Source organism: Stenella coeruleoalba (genome assembly GCF_951394435.1).
Source record: "Stenella coeruleoalba genome assembly, chromosome: 9".
Classification (NCBI taxonomy): Eukaryota; Metazoa; Chordata; class Mammalia; order Artiodactyla; family Delphinidae; genus Stenella; species Stenella coeruleoalba.
Genome location: NC_137155.1, coordinates 58,456,561 through 58,476,566, shown reverse-complemented (window position 1 = coordinate 58,476,566; position 20,006 = coordinate 58,456,561). Strand labels below are relative to the sequence as shown.

At 42.0% G+C, this 20,006-nt stretch overlaps 1 protein-coding gene across 2 annotated transcripts in view; it reads left to right on the top strand.

The window, feature by feature from the left end:
• The window catches only part of CPVL (carboxypeptidase vitellogenic like), a 133,099-nt gene that overhangs the window by 22,871 nt on the left and 90,222 nt on the right, over nucleotides 1-20,006 (top strand). For both annotated transcript variants that reach the window (XM_079932009.1, XM_079932010.1), the window contains 3 exons: nucleotides 15,083-15,197; nucleotides 16,184-16,242; nucleotides 17,653-17,732. In XM_079932009.1, the coding sequence (XP_079788135.1) occupies nucleotides 15,083-15,197; nucleotides 16,184-16,242; nucleotides 17,653-17,732 (254 nt within the window). The remainder of the gene's footprint in view (nucleotides 1-15,082; nucleotides 15,198-16,183; nucleotides 16,243-17,652; nucleotides 17,733-20,006) is intronic.

Here is a 20,006-nt window from a genome sequence, read left to right as displayed (position 1 = left end):
ATGGGTTCCAGAACTTGAAATCGGTCTGCAGTTAGGGATGCAATCTACAAGAGAAATGAATAGGCATTTTGCATGGAATAAAAAATACAATGAAGGGCTTCCCTGGTGGCTCAGTGGTTAAGAATCCGCCTGTCAATGCAGGGGACACTGGTTCAATCCCCGGTCCAGGAAGATCCCACATGCCACGGAGCAACTAAGCCCATGCACCACAACTACTGAGCCTGTGCTCTAGAACCCACGAGTACAACAACTGAAGCCCGCATGCCTAGAGCCCATGCTCTGCAACAAGAGAAGTCACCGCAATGAGAAGCCCACGCACCGCAATGAAGAGTAGCCCCTGCTCGCCACAACTAGAGAAAGCCTGTGTGCAGCAACAAAGACCTAACTCAGCCAAAAATAAATAAATTTATAAAAAAAAAAGTACAATGAAGCCAATAAAAATGTTAGCAATTAAAATAGCTGTTCTTAACTGAACGTTGACTATGTGCTAATAAAGCACTGTGCATTTTCTTCTTAAGACTGTACTAAAGCCACATGAGGAGGGAATTACTGTCCTCATTTTACAGATGAAGAGGATTACAGAGATTAGATAATTAGCCCCAAGTTACTCAACTAGAAATGGGCAGAATTAGATTTTAAAATGAGGTCTCTGGTGGAGAAATCTTTGCTCTTGATCATCCCATGTTGATCCTGAGAAAACTAGTCATGAAAGGCAATAGATAACAGCTGTGAAAAGTATAGCTCTTGAGGTAGTCAGGCTTGGATAAAACCTTGGCTCCACTCCTTATGCCAAATGTGACCTTCCCTGGGCACATTCTTAACTTCCCTGAGCATTGGTTTCCTTGTTTTAAAATGAGAATCAAAATACCTTCTGAACAATGGCTTTGAGAGAAATGAGATAATATGATAAAGTCTCAGAATGGTGTCAGATACATAGTAAGTAGAGTTGCTATTAGATACATAGTAAGAGAGAAAGAAGAACAAAAAAACCCCAAAGTTAGCAGAAGGAAAGAAATCATAAAGATCAGATCAGAAATAAATGAAAAAGAAATGAAGGAAACAACAGCAAAGATCAACAAAACTAAAAGCTGGTTCTTTGAGAAGATAAACAAAATTGATAAATCAATAGCCAGACTCATCAAGAAAAAAAGAGAGAAGACTCAAATCAATAGAATTAGAAATGAAAAAAGAGAAGTAACAACTGACACTACAGAAATACAAAAGATCATGAGAGATTACTACAAGCAACTCTATGCCAATAAAATGGACAACCTGGAAGAAATGGACAAATTCTTAGAAATGCACAACCTGCCAAGACTGAATCAGGAAGAAATAGAAAATATGAACAGACCAATCACAAGCACTGAAATTGAAACTGTGATTAAAAATCTTCCAACAAACAAAAGCCCAGACCAGATGGCTTCACAGGCGAATTCTATCAAACATTTAGAGAAGAGCTAACACCTATCCTTCTCAAACTCTTCCAAAGTATAGCAGAGGGAGGAACACTCCCAAACTCCTTCTACGAGGCCACCATCACCTTGATACCAAAACCAGACAAGGATGTCACAAAGAAAGAAAACTACAGGCCAATATCACTGATGAAGATAGATGCAAAAATCCTCAACAAAATACTAGCAAACAGAATCCAACAGCACATTAAAAGGGTCATACACCATGATCAAGTGGGGTTTATTCCAGGAATGCAAGGATTCTTCAATATATGCAAATCAATCAATGTGATACACCATATTAACAAATTGAAGGAGAAAAACCATATGGTCATCTCAATAGATGCAGAGAAAGCGTTCGACAAAATTCAACACCCATTTATGATAAAAACCCTGCAGAAAGTAGGCATAGAGGGAACTTTCCTCAACATAATAAAGGCCGTATATGACAAACCCACAGCCAACATCGTCCTCAATGGTGAAAAACTGAAAGCATTTCCACTAAGATCAGGAACAAGACAAGGTTGCCCACTCTCACCACTCTTATTCAACATAGTTTTGGAAGTTTTAGCCACAGCCATCAGAGAAGAAAAGGAAATAAAAGGAATCCAAATCGGAAAAGAAGAAGTAAAGCTGTCACTGTTTGCAGATGACATGATACTATACATAGAGAATCCTAAAGATGCTACGAGAAAACTACTAGAGCTAATCAATGAATTTGGTAAAGTAGCAGGATACAAAATTAATGCACAGAAATCTCTGGCATTCCTATACACTAATGATGAAAAATCTGAAAGTGAAATCAAGAAAACACTCCCATTTACCATTGTAACAAAAAGAACAAAATATCTAGGAATAAACCTACCTAAGGAGATAAAAGACCTCTATGCAGAAAATTATAAGACACTGATGAAAGAAATTAAAGATGATACAAATAGATGGAGAGATATACCATGTTCTTGGATTGGAAGAATCAACATTGTGAAAATGACTCTACTACCCAAAACAATCTACAGATTCAATGCAATCCCTGTCAAACTACCACTGGCATTTTTCACAGAACTAGAGCAAAAAATTTCACAATTTGTATGGAAACACAAAAGACCCCGAATACCCAAAGCAATCTTGAGAACGAAAAACGGAGCTGGAGGAATCAGGCTCCCTGACTTCAGACTATACTACAAAGCTACAGTAATCAAGACACTATGGTACTGGCACAAAAACAGAAATATATATCAATGGACCAGTATAGAAAGCCCAGAGATAAACCCACGCACATATGGTCACCTTATCTTTGATAAGGAGGCAGGAATGTACAGTGGAGAAAGGACAGCCTCTTCAATATGTGGTGCTGGGAAAACTGGACAGGTACATGTAAAAGTATGAGATTAGATAACTCCCTAACACCATACACAAAAATAAGCTCAAGATGGATTAAAGACCTAAATGTAAGGCTAGAAGCTGTCAAACTCTTATAGGAAAACATAGGCAGAACACTCTATGACATAAATCACGGCAAGCTCCTTTTTGACCCACCTCCTAGAGAAATGGAAATAAAAACAAAAATAAGCAAATGGGTCCTAATGAAACTTCAAAGCTTTTGCACAGCAAAGGAAACCATATAAAAGACCAAAAGGGAACCCTCAGAATGGGAGAAAATATTTTCAAATGAAGCAACTGACAAAGGATTAATCTCCAAAATTTATAAGCAGCTCATGCAGGTCAATAACAAAAAAAACGAACAACCCAATGCAAAAATGGGCAGAAGACCTAAATAGACATTTCTCCAAAGAAGATATACAGACTGCCAACAAACACATGAAAGAATGCTCAACATCATTAATCATTAGAGAAATGCAATTCAAAACTACAATGAGATATCATCTCACACCAGTCAGAATGGCCATCATCAAAAAATCTAGGAACAATAAATGCTGGAGAGGGTGTGGAGAAAAGGGAACCCTCTTGCACTGCTGGTGGGAATGTGAATTGGTATAGCCACTATAGAGAACAGTATGGAGTTTCCTTTAAAAACTACAAATAGAACTACCATATGACCCAGCAATCCCACTACTGGGCATATACCCTGAGAAAACCATAATTCAAAAAGAGTCATGTACCAAAATGTTCATTGCAGCTCTATTTACAATAGCCAGGAGATGGAAACAACCTAAGTGTGCATCATCGGATGAATGAATAAAGAAGATGTGGCACATGTATACAATGGAATATTACTCAACCATAAAAAGAAATGAAATTGAGCTATTTGTAATGAGGTGGATGGACCTAGAGTCTGTCATACAGAGTGAAGTAAGTCAGAAAGAGAAAGACAAATACCGTATGGTAACACATATATATGGAATTTAAGGGAAAAAATGTCATGAAGAACCTAGGGGTAAGACAGGAATAAAGACACAGACCTACTAGACAATGGACTTGAGGATATGGGGAGGAGGAAGGGTAAGCTGTGACAAAGCGAGAGAGTGGCATGGACATATATACACTATCAAACGTAAAATAGATAGCTAGTGGGAAGCAGCCGCATAGCACAGGGAGATCAGCTCTGTGCTTTGTGACCACCTAGAGGGGTGGGATAGGGAGGGTGGGAGGGAGAGAGATGCAAGAGGGAAGAGATATGGGAACATATGTATACGTATAACTGATTCACTTTGTTATAAAACAGAAACTAACACACCATTGTAAAGCAATTATACTCCAATAAAGATGTAAAAAAATTTTAATAAAATAAAAATAGATACATAGTAAGAAGAGTGGCTGTTATTATGTCATTATCATCATCATCATCATTATTGTTAGTTTTCCTCGTATTAACACAAATACTCTACAGAACAAAATCCAGACACAATTGGGGAGGTTAAAGAAGCAAGAGATAAGGAGCAATTCCAAATTGGAAGGAGTTGGATGCCAGCCAAGAATGTGGCTTAATTGTTACTGGGTAAGGAAATTACAAAGTGAAATTGGGATTTTTCATGTTCACGAATATAAAAAGACATATGGATTATTATTTTTTGATATTAGCATCCTTTTCATTGGAAAAAGATATCCAGCAACGCGGTCCAGGTCCACAAATCCACAGTGCGGTGCAGGGGCAGTGAGCCACTCTGATGCACATGGCCAAAGCAGAAGGCATTCTCTCTGGGAGCAGGAGAGCAGGTCCCCAAGGGTCCTTGGAAGCCAGTAGAAAAGCCCACCCAGGGAGTGCAGACATGGAATCAGGCTCCACGGGGCCTCTGCACAAACTCAGTTCACTCCCTCCTCTGGGTGTCTGGACTGCTTCAGTAACAGTCAGGGTGGTAGAAAGCAGTAGTTCCCAAATTTGCTACAGCTCATCAGACATACCTGTGGAGCTTTACAAATATGATAGATTCCCCAGCTCAGTGTGCAGTCTCTCCCAGCAGAGATTCTGTTTCATTTGATCTGGAGAGGGCCCAGGGATCAGTATTTCTATCAAGCTCCACAGTGATTCCAGTGCAGTTGTCCGTGCACTTGAATTTAGGAAGAGAGAACTAGAGGTCAGGAAACTGGGATTCTAGTTGCAGGTCTGCGGTTCCTCACTATATAACTTGGGACAGGGCATTTATACTCTCTGAGCCCCCATTTTCTCATAGAGAAATAAAGATGTTAAAGTTGATTCCTAAGGTCCCTTCCCAGTCTTACATTCTATGGTATCTACAGTTTTAGTCGGCTTGCCTACAAAACCTCCCTTAATGTGCAGCCAAAGTTATAAAAGCATCCGAGAACTCTGGTTTGTGAATGAACTCTTGAATTTGTGGCCTCTGTGGTAACTGGCCTTCAAGAGAGCCCCCAGTGATCTTCATTTCTTGGTATGTGTTCTCCTGTGTAGTCCCCTTCCATACTGAATCAAGGCTGGCCTTAGTGACCCACACATTAATAGCAGAAATGATGGTGTGTGACTTCCAAGCCTGGACCATTAAGAACAATGCTGCTTCTGCCTTGGTGTTTTGGACCACTCACTCTGAGGGAAGCCAGATGCCATGCTGGAAGGATGCTAAAACAGCCATATGGACAAACTCTTCTGGAGAGGAAGTGAGGCCTCCACCCTCCAGTCAACATTGGAGTCAGGCCTTCAGACAACTTGCAGCCCTGGTTGATATCTTGACTACAACCTGATGAGAGACCCTGAGCCATAACTGTCCAGCCAGATAGCCCAAATTCCTGTCCCACAGAAAGCAAGAGAGATAATAAGTGATTATTATTGTCTTCAGCCCCTAAATTTTAGAGACATGTTATGCAGCATTAGATAGCTCATAGAGCCTCTTGTCATGTACTTTTGGGCTATGTTTGTGATATCTTGTGACATCTAGAACTTCTGGAGTGGTGACTACTGTACCAGTTTTCTTTTGGTTGTGTGTGTGTTTGTATGTGTGCTTTTGTGTTTTTTGTACTTTTTTTTTGTTTTTTGTGTTTTTTGCCTCTCGGCTCCAATTCTACCCTCTTACCTGCTCCACAGTACTAGAGTTTTAAATATTTTTCCTATTCAGCAAACACGATATTTTTTTTTTGAAGACAAAAGCAAATTTATTTACATATTAAATCATAATGTAAAAGCAAGAATACAAATGCTATCAAAATGTTCATAATGATTTTAGGCTGGGAGGATTAAAAAAACTTGTTTTTTCTGTCTGTTTTATGCTTTCCAGATTGGTTTCTATGAACAAGTATAATCTATTATAAATTTTTAAACAACTTTATTAAATACACCAGATTCCTTATGGACTAGTTCCTGCATTTTTCTCTAATGTAATCTCCAAACGTATTTTCTTATACTCCCTATGTTCAAATAATAACTGATCAACTTAACGTGTATTGAATTTTCAGTGAACACGATATTAAGCTTTGACAGTAGAGGGTGCTGGAGGGACATTGCAGGAGGAAGTTGGCTTCTTTTCCTGGCCCCTTGTCCTGCGTTTTGCTTTCTCTTGGACCTGCTGCTCAGTCTGTCAGCAGTGTGTGTGGAGGGACAACCAGTGGCGCTCTGCCTTAGCTGGGCACCCAGACCGCGAAGACCCTCAGCAAGCTTACAGTCTGGACTCTGTCCCAGTGACCACCTGACTATGGCCCTTGCAAGATAGACACCATTCATCCCAGGTCTCGCCAGCGAGCAGGCTTCCTACAGCCCAGCTTTCTCTGGCACCCTCTCACCAGCCTGGACCACCTGCATCCCGGAGAGTGGCTTCCCACAGCCCTCCTGACGTGGACACCGTGCACTCCTGGTTTTGTGCCTTCGTTCAAGCAAGGAGGCTCCCAACATCCTGACTTCCTCTGCACTCCCGGCCCTGCCACCACAGCCCACTGTCCAGGAGGCCTTTCCTACTTGCCCAGGGGTTGTTGGCCAGCTTTGCCTGGGCACCTCAGTGAACTTCTCAGCTACCCAACAAGGTCTGGACCGTAGCCTTGGGAAGGGCCGCGCCCCACCTTATGAGTTTGTCCATCCGTGGACATTCTCCCTCAGCCCAGAATACACTTTAGAGTTCTCTTTATATATTTATGGTTATTCTCCCATTATAATGAATACCCCTTTATGTTAAAATCTCCCTGTTCCTTGGTGGACACAGGAAGCCTACCTAGCATGCTGGCATTTGGCGAACACTGAGGAAGTGGCTCAGCGGGGAGCAGACCCCTCTGGCATTCTGCCCCTACTCTTGCCCTGGGCTGGATATGATACTCATGGCTGATGGGGGCCAGGGCAAACACTAGGACTTGTAACAGAATTGAAGGTCAGTGTTTCCAGGTTGAAAAAATAATAGTTAAAAAAATAGAAAAATTTACTGTGTGTTTGTTGAGAAGGCGTCAGGAGCCAGGGCAGCCAGTCTTTCTGTCTCAGCCTTATTCTGTCAAGACCAGTGGATCACTCATCTGTGCTTCGTGGCAGATCAATGTGCTTTGCTTCTACAGGCATTTGGCAGAAGATGGCTACCTACAGTTTCCAAGCCTATCTGTCCTTGGATTGTACAATCAACAGAGATTAACTAGCACTTCTCCTGGGGGCAAAGTGTGATTAGCCCAGTTTGGGTCAGGTGTTCTTTCTTGGTTCAATCAGCTGAGGCTGAGGTTGCTGGGTCATGTGATAATAAACATGGCTAATGGGCTCTTTCCATTGGTGAATGGAGAATCAATTCTTAGAGAAGGGAATGTGGTCTGGACAGATCTCTTAAAATATGTCTACCACGGATGGCTACAAATCCACTAGTAACAGTAAAGCTGTGGAAGTCACAGACATTTATCTTCTTAACCTTCACTGTTTATCTTCTCTTTGCTATGTACTAATGGCATCAGAGACCTAGAAAAGTAGAAGGTAGGTGGAGTGAGACAAATCAAAAAGAAAGTAGCTACAAAAGATAAATTACAGATAATCCCATCCATAGATATATTCAATCTTTGAAAAAACCTTTGCGTGCCTGATTCCCTTTGAGAAATGAAATTTTTTTTTTTTTTTCTTTTTTGGGTTCGCGGGCCTCTCACTGTTGTGGCCTCTCCTGTTGTGGAGCACAGGCTCCAGACGCTCAGGCTCAGCGGCCATGGCTCACGGGCCTAGCCGCTCCGCGGCATGTGGGATCTTCCCGGACCGGGGCACGAACCCACGTCTCCTGCATCGGCAGGCGGACTGTCAACCACCGCACCACCAGGGAAACCCTGAGAAATGAAATTTTAACATGGAGAAGAAAGCAACCTTTTCAGCAATTTCTTTCTATGCATTAAGAAAGGAAAGTCAGGCCTTTTCTCTAACACCCTCCCCCCATTCCTTCTAATGTCCAGCTTTCTTGAAGGAGGCACAGAGAAGCCAGATTTACCTCATGAAGGAATGAGAGCCAGGTAGAAAGGTTAATGAGGAGAAAGGTAAAGAGAATTCTAGTGGGATGTGAGTTGGCTCAAACTAATGAGACAATTCAAAGCTTGTCGAGAGTCAGTGGGAGCTTGAGAGTGATATAAGGAGGCTTCAGAAACAGAAAAAAGTTTGGAAAAGTTAGTTGCCTGTATGACAGTGCAGTGGCAACAGTCATTGTGTAGGAAGTTTTAAGTGAGTGGCCGAAACCAACCTCTGTAAGTAAAATTCCCCTGAAAAGCACTGAATGTCTTAAGCAAGTTGTTTGCCTGTGTTGGGAGTATGTATGTAGAATTTAAATGTTATTATGGAGACTTCTCTGGTGGCGCAGTGGTTAAGAATCCACCTGCCAACGCAGGGGACACGGGTTCAATCCCTGGTCCGGGAAGATCCCACATGCTGCGGAGCAACCAAGCCCGTGCACCACAACTGCTGAGCCTGCGTGCCACAACTACTGAAGCCCACGTGCCTAGAGCCTGTGCTCTGCAACAATAGAAACCACTGCAATGAGAAGCCCGTGCACCCCAACGAAGAGTAGACCCTGCTCGACGCAACTAGAGAAAGCCTGCGTGCAACAATGGAGACCGAAAACAACCAAAAATAAATAAATTAATTTAAAAATACTATTAAAAAATTTTGTTAGGTACCTAGTTAACAATTTTAGGCAAAAAACCAATTGCTTTAAATAAAAAGCTGTGTCTTGATTAATACCATTAGTGTAGCAGCTGAACTGGGATCTGTGTGGCAAAATGCGAGTCCATTCAAACATACTCGGGGGAATTTCAAAACATTTACTTGGGGTACTAATGACTTCCATTATGACAGAACACATTGCTTAAACCAAAAATGATCAGCCTCTGCATGTAGAAGTGTGAAGGGAGCCTTAATTAATTTACTAATTGTACTTCTTATTTTAAGTGGTACATTGATTTGAGTCTATAGTGGTTAAGTTGCTGTTTTCTCTTACAAAGTGTGGTGTTCCTTGTTGGGGGTTCAGGAAGAGGGTGGCTAGAATATGTACCCAGCCCTAGGCATTGGCAGAAAATATTGCCCCAATACTTGTTGGGTACCTAAGATTCCCTAGAGTTGCTCCAGCAAGTCCTCTGTGTAAAATACAGTGTTGTTACCTGAGAGTACTGAAATCGGCAAGTCTTTAGTGCTCCCCTGGCCCTGATGTATGAATGTACTACTTCAGTGATTATGTGTAAGGCCTGAGTAGAAGGTTATCTCTACCACGTGATATAGAGGAGGGCCTGGGAGGACGGTACGAAGATGGGTATGGTTTGATGGGGAGCAGGGATGAAAAGGAAGACTCAGAACATAAGGGGATGCTACCCATGTGGGAAGCAGTAGGGCAGGAGGGTTGAGTACTGGTTTCATTTCATTAGTGTTCCCATATAGAGTCTCCTCTTCGCTCACTTAGAAGCAAGGAGAAAGGAAAAAGCTGGGTGTTTCTAAGAATCTCTTTAAGTACAGAATGTTAAACCAAATAAATGTTTTACTTACTTCGAATGACAATATATTAAGGCATAGGGTAGATTTTTTCACTATCATAGTGAATAAATAATGGAATCTACTAATGTAAGAGACTGAAATTTACTTCAGTAGGGATCTAAAAAACAGTAGATAACCTGCCTCCTTCTGGGCTGTTCCTTTAGGAACAAACCCTGAGGGAGGAATGTCCAAGTTCTTGAATTGGCCACCAGGGGTCACCAGAAGAATTGAAAGGACTTCTGAGGCAAAGCCATAGTTTCTTGCTCACCAAGAAGAGGGCAGATTTGTGGGACCTGCGTGCCCACCCTTCTGTTGTTAGAAAGACTTCTCACTTAACTATTTATGATTCCTTTGTCCCTTCTTTTATATTTAGAATTACCTTGTCCCTTCTTTTTGATCATCAGTTCTTGCTACACTACTCTGACCTATATGTCATTAGTAGAGATTTTATTTTCTTTTTAATTAAATATATAAATTTTTATCAATTGGGGATTACTCACCTTTCCGGTCTCAGCTCAAATGTTAGCCCATCACCAGAGGACTTCTTTAAGTGTTCAATCTAACGTCTTTCCATTGCTCTTTCATATCACCCGCTTATTTATTTATTACCTGTCTTCCCACCTTACCAGAAAAGTAATCAGAGCTAACACTTAAGTAGACATGTCAGGAGCTGTTCAATTGCTGGGCGTGTATTAACTCTGAATCTGCACAGCAATCCTGTACGATAGACATTATTATTATTATTTTCAAGCAGAAGACACTGAGACACAGAGACGTTAAGTAACTTGCCCAAGGTCACACAGCTCTAAAATCACATAATTAGAATTCATACCCTGGCAGTCTGGTGCCAAAACCTATGCTCTTAATCATTAAGTATCCTTCCTGTCCATGAGTGGAGCTGGTCTGAATCCCCAGCCCTAGAATAATGCCTGTTCATGTTATATGTTAAATGAATTAATACATTGTTGTAAATTCAGAGTGTCGGACTATTCAGCCAAATGATAATATGTACTGATACGAAGATATTTCCACAACATGTTGTTAAGTGAATACAGCAAATATAGAATATTATGTATAGCCTGATTCTATTTTTGAAAAAAAAAAGTGCTTATGTATATCGCATATGTAACATCTGTAAGATACGTGTATATGTACATGTGGGGAGGTGAGGTGGGGTATAGAGAAAAATCTGGAAGACTAAATAGTTCTATGATCATCTCTAGGGAATAGGATTGGTGGGGCAAGGGGGAATTTTTTTATACCCTCTTTGGAAAAAAATTAAGAATAAGTACTTTCTTTATAATATGAAAAGCTTTAAGTAAAATTTTTCAAAATTTGGACAAAAATAAACACATTCTCTCTCATTTCATATACTCTTGAATTATAGTTTCAAAATAATAAGTACTTTAAAAGTCCTGAATTTTGTAAATCTGTAAATGAAGTAAAGCAGTTGTTTCTTACTTCATTTGATCCTAAGTTTTGCAGTGTGATTTTGTTCAGGGTGTCTTCATTTACTTTTATTCTTTCCTAAATGGGGGGTAGCGAGTGGGAGAAGGGTTTCATTCTCACAACTGAGAGCTGAATATATCACCCAAGGAATTATCACATAATAACTTTATGCCATTATTATTGACATAATTATTGTTATATGTCATGACATTGTGATGTCACAGCATATTACAGAAGTCCGCAGGCTGTGTTATAACTAACTTTTTGCGATGTACATGTGAACCTTTCTTTTCCAGCATCTGACTTTTGCATTTCATTCTGGATACGGGTAGTATTAGCTCACAGGTTGGTTGGCTCATCAGAGTAAGAAGATGTGTGCGTGGAGTTTTCTTTTAAAAAATGAGCTTCTTCAGAGGTTGTTGAGCTCTTCAGGAGCTCCTTCAGGAAAGTAAATTTGAGGAGCAGGGTCAGCTGAGGTTGGAGGGGTGTGTGCAGATCTCCTATTATTTAAGCATTCCAAGAATTCAGTGTCCTGTGCTTCAAAGTCGCATAATAAAGATGTTTGGCACTGAGGTGTTAGACTTGACTTTGTAGTGTGGCCTCTCAGGGTCAGCCTATTTTTCTGAGAGCCCGGAGGTCCCATCATTGTGCCAGGTCACAGGAAGGGACATGAAAAGCAGGGGAGGATAGGGTGGAGATCAGAGGGCCCCGGGCACCCAAGAGGGCAAACTCTCTATCACCCTCACAGATTTTCAGCCCTGCCTGTACATTTAACCACCTGGGAGCTTTTAAAACAGACGGGTGCCTGCCTCACCCCAGACCAGTTGAATTGGAATCGCTGGGATTTGGGCCTGAGCAGTAGTTTTTTTTTTTAAAAAAAAAGCTCTCCGAGTTATTTTAATGGGTGTCCAAGGTTGAGAACCACTGGCTCATGGGTAGCTCTCCAGGGCTTCTAGAAGCTCATGTGCACGATAGGAAGGAAATGGGGGGCTGGAGGTCCGCTGGAATGGATGGACTCACAGTATCTCACACGCCCGGGAGGCTGGAACTACTTCCATCTAGATTCCATCCTGTCTCCACCTCTAATACTCTCCTACTGCTGAGTGAATACAAGTGGAAGGTGGTCCTGAGTAATCCCCTATTGAATAGCAAGATAACGAATTGGAGGGGAGATAAAAATCACTTGTTCAAACAAAACACACAGTTGGGGCCAGGCAGTCTAGGGCAGAGGTAGTTATATTTATTCAGCACAGTAGAGTTGACAGTATCATTTCATGATACATTTTCTCATTAGGGTCCTTGGGCAAGCCTGTGAGGTGAGCATTTATTGCCCTTTGATGGACGAGGCAGCAGAGGGCTGGAAGAATCTGAGGCCCAGGATTACGCAGCTATTACGTGGCCAAGTAGAACCAGCACCTGTCTGGCTACCAGTTCCAGGGTCACTCTCCTTCCCTACAGTGGCTTTAAAAGTCCAGCTTTGATGTTAATTTTTTCTGCTTCAACTTATAAGTTCCTGGTTCTCTTGAATTCTTTATAGACATTTGCAACACTTGAGGCAAGAGAACCAACTAGCGAAAAACTGACCAGGGAAGATGTCCAAAGGAGCGAGAATAAACAGCAAACAACCCACTTTTCCTATTCTCTCATTTGTAGATGTTTTACATGAAAACTGTCTATAAATTCCTAGTATTTTTCTATTATGTTGAGTTGGCCAAAAAGTTCCTTTGGGTTTTTCCATAAGATGGTACAGAAAAACCCGAACTAACTCTTTTGGCCAACCCAGTAGCAATAGCTAACATCTGTAGAACAGGCACTATATGCCACTCACTGGGTTTTATGAAAATTAATTTATTTAGTCCTCCCAACCACCACATGGCATAGGTACTATCATTGATCCCCATTTTACAGGTGGGGAAACGGAGGTCCACAGGACTTAGGCAACTTGCCTAAAGTCACACAGCTAGTGGCCCAGATTGGAATCCAGTTTGGAACAGGAGCTCACAAGACTTATCCATTACACTGTGCTGACACTTGGAGCTACAGCCCTGATCTGAGTTCCCAGTCTGACTCTGGGCTCCAACTTTTTCTACCTGCTTCCTTAGTTATAATAATCATTCGTGCTTAATGTGCTTTTCATCATGCATTAGGTTTTGCTCCAAGGGCTTTACAAATATTATATTATCTCATTTAATTCCTTAACACTGGAGAGTGGATCCCAGGTGGCCCCTCCTAGGCAGGCTTTTCTCCAGCTCACAGCTGTTCTGACCGCTGCCACTCTTTCAGCCCGCTCCCTTGACCCCTCCCTAAAGCTGCCAAAGGACTCTGTAGATATTTGGTGACTAGATAAGAGAAATCCCTCTGTCCCTGCTGTTTTCATGGTTAGAACCCTGTAGGATCAGCTCTTCCAGGTTCTTGGCTGTGGGTGCCAGATCCCCTCCCCTTGAGTTCGTCTTGCCTTCTGCCCACGGCCTTCTCACATCATCCAGATGGATGAGCCAATCCACTTTGACCTTCTAATGCAACACTGATTTGTCTCTGTGTGACTGGGCTAAGTAAGAGGTTGCAGGATTTCATTCTGGGCTGAAGCAGTAGGATCCTTTCTTGCCAGACCTGACTGACTACACATCAGATGAGCCATGACATCCAATGAGGACTCACTATCAGGTTCTGCTTTGAGCCTTGTGGAGACCAAGTGGAGCTTCTTTCAGATTGCTCCCAAGGCTTCACGTAGGGCCAGGCAACCTCCATGCTCACTGCTCTCCCACCCAGTTCTTCTCTGTCTTGAGGATTTCTTCCATCTACAGTATCATTCGCTGGCTCTCCTTGTGGCTGGATCCTTCTCAGCTTCTACGTCTCAATTTCACTCTCAGGATCTCACTGAGAACTTCCCTGATCACTGTGTCCAAAGGAAATGCCTCTTTCTTTGCCCTCACTCGCTCTTTTAACATCACCCTTATTTCCTCTCCACACTCTTTAATCCTCGTATTTATTCATTCATTTACTGTCAGTATTTCCAATGAAATGTCAGCTTGAAGAGGGCAAGGAATTGTCTTTTTCACTCACTGCTCTGCTAGGACCTCCTCCTAGCGTGGTGCCGACCCCTGCGAGGTGCTGCGTGAAAGAAGTAAAGACCACTCTGTCATCAGGGGTGACGGTGTTGACCACTACCAGTGGCTCATTTCCAGCATCCCAACCCTGCCAGTGACCTTTCCTTATTTACATCAGCCACATCTCCTAAATAAATCCATACCTCGTTCAGGGTTTTGTTGCTATTGTTTGCATGGACTAGATGACTCAGGGCCTCTCTCTGTTCTTCTCAGTTTCATCATGTTGAATGAAGTTCCTGTTATCTCCGTGGTCACCTTCTCTGTAAATAAAATCAGAAAGGCAATTTGGGCTCTCAGTGAAAGGGGAAAATTGTCACTGAGGAGGATGGATTCTTTGTTGTGCCTCTTTGGGAATATGTTGGTCAAATGGAAGAGTCCCCAGAAAGTTTAAAGAGCTTTAAAAAAATCTAACCGTGCCCTAGACAGTATGCTGGGTGTCTAGGGGCACACAAAGGCTAAGCTTCTACAATCTGTGGCTTTTATGGCCATTAGTGAGAAAAGACTTAACTGCACAAGATAGATACCGGCATATGAAACAAATACTAAATCAAAACAACAAGAGATGACAGTGGAGAGTGGTCACTGGGGTCTGAGAAGGCTTGATGAGACTTAGATGAGTCAAGGCTGTGAGAGACAGAGGGTTGGGGTAAATTTGCTTGGATGTATTCTGCAGCCTTAGCACTCTATTTAGTCACTGGGTTCTTTGTCCCTTCTAGATAGATCCGTGGAATGCTCCAGTCGTCCTCTGGCTGCAGGGAGGGCCGGGAGGCTCATCCATGTTTGGACTCTTTGTGGAACACGGACCTTATATTGTCACAAGAAACATGACCGGTAAGTGCTGCTTGGACTCTGTTTTCCCATGGAGAGTTTTTCATTTGAACCTTATATCTGCTCTAGAAATAACTTAGAGTGAACAGTGAGCCACTAGTAATAGCTTTACAGTTCCAGATTATAAAAACATAACTTTCTGGCAACGTTTGTCCAAGAAGGAGGAGCCACCAGGGTGCGTGTCCTGGCTGGGCTGCTTTCTCCCTTAAAATTTGGGTGAAAGGTTCCAAGCTTTGTTCTGCCAGTCTCCTACTGACTCAAGCAATCCGGGCTTATGAAAACAGTTGGTATTTATTAGTATTTGGGTAAGCCCTTTTGCGTAGGACAAATGGGTGGAATTATATCCCTAGTTATTCACATGAACTGAACACTGTACGGTTCAGTCACATGAATGATCGGATATCTTGGAAGCAAGATACTGAGGGCTGGGGCTGGCATGAAGGAAGGAATGGAGAAGGAACCACATCCAGCTCTAACCCAGGTTTACCTCCATCTCATTTTTTTGGTGGGGAGGGGAGACTGTTTACTTTCCCTGGGTCAGAATGTGGAGGGTGAACCAGTTTGTGACTCAGTATATTCACGTACACAATTCTGTTGAAGTTGTGGTTCTCTTCAGCATTGGATGGGAGGAAGCAGATTCTGGAGAATTGGACATTAAGGATGATTCACCCAACTGGGCAGATGGGTTTATTCCATCCCTGGTTGATGGGTGTTTCTGCATGAACCAGTTGCACGGGGTTTTGTTTCCAAAGTTCATCTTAGATGTAGAAACTCTCTGGTTCTGGGAAAAGTAAAGGAGAGGAGGGGAGAAGAAAAAGGTGCCGGTATCTGTTCCCTACTATGAGAGTATAATGCAACGTCAGAGGTACACCAAGGGTTCGCTCACCTGAAGAGGACAGGTAGGCATGCTGGGCTCCTAACCAGAGCTAGGCATTAGATGGGATGTTTTATTAATGACCCAGTCTAAAACCTCTTCTCTGCTTTGCTAGTGCGTGCCAGAGACTTTCCTTGGACCACTATATTTTCCATGCTCTACATTGATAATCCAGTGAGTATCCCCAGGCTCCTGTGAAATGGCAGTGTTGGTCCCTCTTGTCTTTTTTCTTTCATTAAGTACATTTAAGAAATAGAAAAAAATACAGATTTAATTTTTTTCTTTTTAAAATATAATTGTCTATTTAAAGAACACATTTGAAATTTAACTTTTCTAACATGTATCATTACATCCAAGTTTGGGAATTTTAGTTGCTGCCTTCTCTCCTTGCCTCATTTCTAATCTTATAAAATGTCCTGATCACTGAATTATACCATCCAGGATAAGGGATTAGTTTCTTTCTCCTGATGATATGGGTTTCGCTATAGCATGGGTTATTATATAGTATGGGAAGTCCTAATCTTTCAAACTGAGTTCTAGATATAAAAAGTCAACACTGGCCCCCGTCACTTATCACAGTGAACAGAATGCCTCATCTCAGGGGGAGCAAAAGGTGGAATTCTCCTTGGGAAGTTCTTATGAAATTAAATCCTAGAAACTGCAGTATAGGAAAGTAACTTTAGGGTCAGCTTCTGCAGATTGGGAGTATCTTCTTTGTCCTCTAACTAATTCCTCTTAACTTCTTTCATTTCCCAGATGGTTCAAAGATAAAACAGAAAAATAGGGAGAAAAAAATCCAACATTCTTGCCCTCCCCCATGTTTTGTCAACCATCCTTTTTCCTAGTCTATAATACCATATTTAAATAAAAGTTTAATTAAATGTCCTGTTCTCTTGGGTGTTTGGAGAAAAAACAAAAGCAAAAATATTTACAACTGGTGTGTGTGGAGGGGGTGCATTCCTTATGTATATTATTGACCCAAAATAAGTAGTAGCTTCTTCTATTGATTTACAGCTCAGTTGTCCATGAACTTCTAGGTATAAGGAAATATTAGTTTAAAGCTAATCTTTATTTTAAAGCCCCTTGTCTGCTGAAGGTGAAAGGGCTTAGTGGCCATATTTCCCATAAATAAAGAAATGGGAAAAAATAACTACACACACACATAACTATCTTTTATCTCCAGCCTAAGTTCCTTCTTAGCAGGCAGAGCAGTGCACCCTCCAGGTTTCAGAGAGGAGACAACTTGGGGTCTTTTGATACTGTAGCAGGAGCCAGGAAAGGTGAATTTCTTGTTCTTAAAGCAACATCTGGCAGGGTCCCTGCTGCAGGATCAGCACAGCTCAGTCACTGACTTCAGGGCAGAGCTTTGCGCTGCTCTTTTGTTTGGGCTTGGAGGAGGGAAGGGGGACCTAGGTGACATGCAGCATCCTCCTGTGAGGACGGCTGAGAGCATGTGGGTGATGGCAAAAATCTGAGGTCAAAGTCATGGCCTTTGGAATAAGATTGATTTCCTTCCCAGGTGGTATCTCTCAGCAGGACATGTGTTTCTCTATGTTTATACCTGCTTATTTATTTCACCTTCAGGTGGGCACAGGCTTCAGTTTTACTGAACATCTCCAGGGATATGCAGTGGATGAGGATGATGTGGCACGAGACTTATACAGGTAAAAGGCCCTGACTCTTTCAGCCTTCTTCAGACCAAACGTTTTTCTATTTCAACAGGAAAATTCTTCCAGTAGTAGAAGTATTATTATTATTATTTTTTTTTTTTTTTTGCGGTACGCGGGCCTCTCACTGTTGTGGCCTCTCCTGTTGCGGAGCACAGGCTCAGCGGCCATGGCTCACGGGCCCAGCTGCTCCGCAGCATGTGGGATCTTCCCGGACCGGGGCACGAACCCGTGTCCCCTGCATCGGCAGGCGGACTCTCAACCACTGAGCCACCAGGGAAGCCCTAGAAGTATTATTGATTGGTCTTCATAGTCCATTTCCTGAAGATCTTTTAAGAATACTTCTATGTGAGGTGTGTGTGTGCGAGCACATGCACACGGCCTATTTTCCACTTTATTACATTATCATTGATAAGTATGAAAGTAGAGAAAGTAGCAAGAAGAACTGACATCTTAAGGCATAATTTTAATTTTGTAAACATAGCTTTTGAAAAACAATGGAAACAGAGCAGAATTGTTCAACCAAAGATGATTTTCCAACCTTTCACCTAGATGCCTAAGAGGTTTCTGCTTGCTTTCCAACATTATATTGAACTTCGTTCTTGCCAGGAAACAACATCTTGGATGTTTGTTTGTTTTCTTTCCCAGGATTCCTCCTTTTGTGGCCTTCACAAAATGCAGTTTTTTACTCTTGTGTTTCTCCTTCATGCCTTTTCCAGGCTGAAAGCTCAGCTTGTTAGCGAGTCTCATACTTTTCCCTTCATATTACAAAATTATTCTTTTACTAAAAAAGAAATTAAAGAAAATGTGACGTTGTAAGCCTGATCAAACAGTATACGTATAATGTCTTCCTTTCTTTTTCTTACATTCATTATAGCTATTTTTTAGTACTTGTTTTTAAAGTAAGTGACCTTTCTTATTCGGTCACATTTTTTTTTCAGTCTGTAAATTATTACTAGAGACCAAGTCCTGGATTCTTTCAGATCACTAGGGCACCCCTTTACGCATTGTAATAATTTACTAAAAGAATCCTAGTGGCCAGGAAGAGTTAACTAGCTCCTTTACCCTGCCCCCCACTTTTACCAAACACTCATTCTGCTAATTACTTGGTGAGCAAACCTAACCAATCCCCAAAGTGAAAGTGAATCTAATAGGAGTCAGAGTTTTTTGATCTCTGACAAAAGCTTTCCGTTTTATTCTTCTTTCTCCCCAAGGCCAATGGCTGGGAGGGGTGGGAGTGGGGGAGAGGAAGGAAGAACTTCCGGCCTCTCTCCCAGAGATTTTTCTCTCTTCTCTGCTGCCCCAGAAAATGATACGGTTGTTGTCTGTCTTGCACACTTTCATCTGCCACATGTCCCATTATTTTAACACTTGCATTCAGTTTCTAGGCGGGCTGGGTAGGACGCACACTTCTGCTTCCAGATACAATGAATGGGTCCTGGGGGCAGATTAGCCAGATCCTGACAGGGGTCTCTTCCCTGCCCGCAGCTCAGGCACCTCCTTTTTCCCCGCCACAGACATAATCCTGCCGGCTGTCTTTTACAAGTTTACTCAAGCGCCATGTCTTTCTCATTTAGCACTGACTGTGAGCTCTCATTTTTCAGATCGAAACCTACTCCCCCATACCCTCCTCCTACTCCAACCCTCTTTTGGCTTAAATCCAAACAACCTCAGTTGTTTAACTAGCAAACACCCTGAGGGCGCAGGGTCTGTATTAAAGAAATGCATCAGACCCTTTAAGCCCTGAGCCTTGCACCCTTGCCCTTCCTTTTCTGGCTCTCTTGCCCCTCCCCCAGAGATGGTCACAGCTTCCAGTTGACCCTCTGAGTGGATATTTACTGCTGACATGTGGTTCATCTCCTCTTGCAAGACATGTAAAGAGAACCTATTTCAAAGCATCCATTGTTTATAGCTGTTTTAGTTCTTTTTGCTTCAGGCTCTTAGAACTGGAAAGTAGTTAATCAAGAGTAGTGCAGAAAACTGATTTCAGCTGTTTCCTTTATGGTTTGCACTATTTGTTTCCCTTTGTGACTAGAGTCTTCTCTCCAGCTGTCCAGATGGGTGTTTGGAATAAGAAGGTCGCTTTGAAACCTATAAATTGTCTACTATTGGTTTAAAGAGTAGAGCATTCTTTTTCTCCCTTTGAAAACCATCTTTTTTTCTGAAAATCCAATTCCTTTTCACTATTATTAGTGCACGGCTGTAAGGAGACTCCTAAAGACATTTGACATTCACATTTAGGCTGCTTTTCTTTGTGTTTGGAAGTGAAAC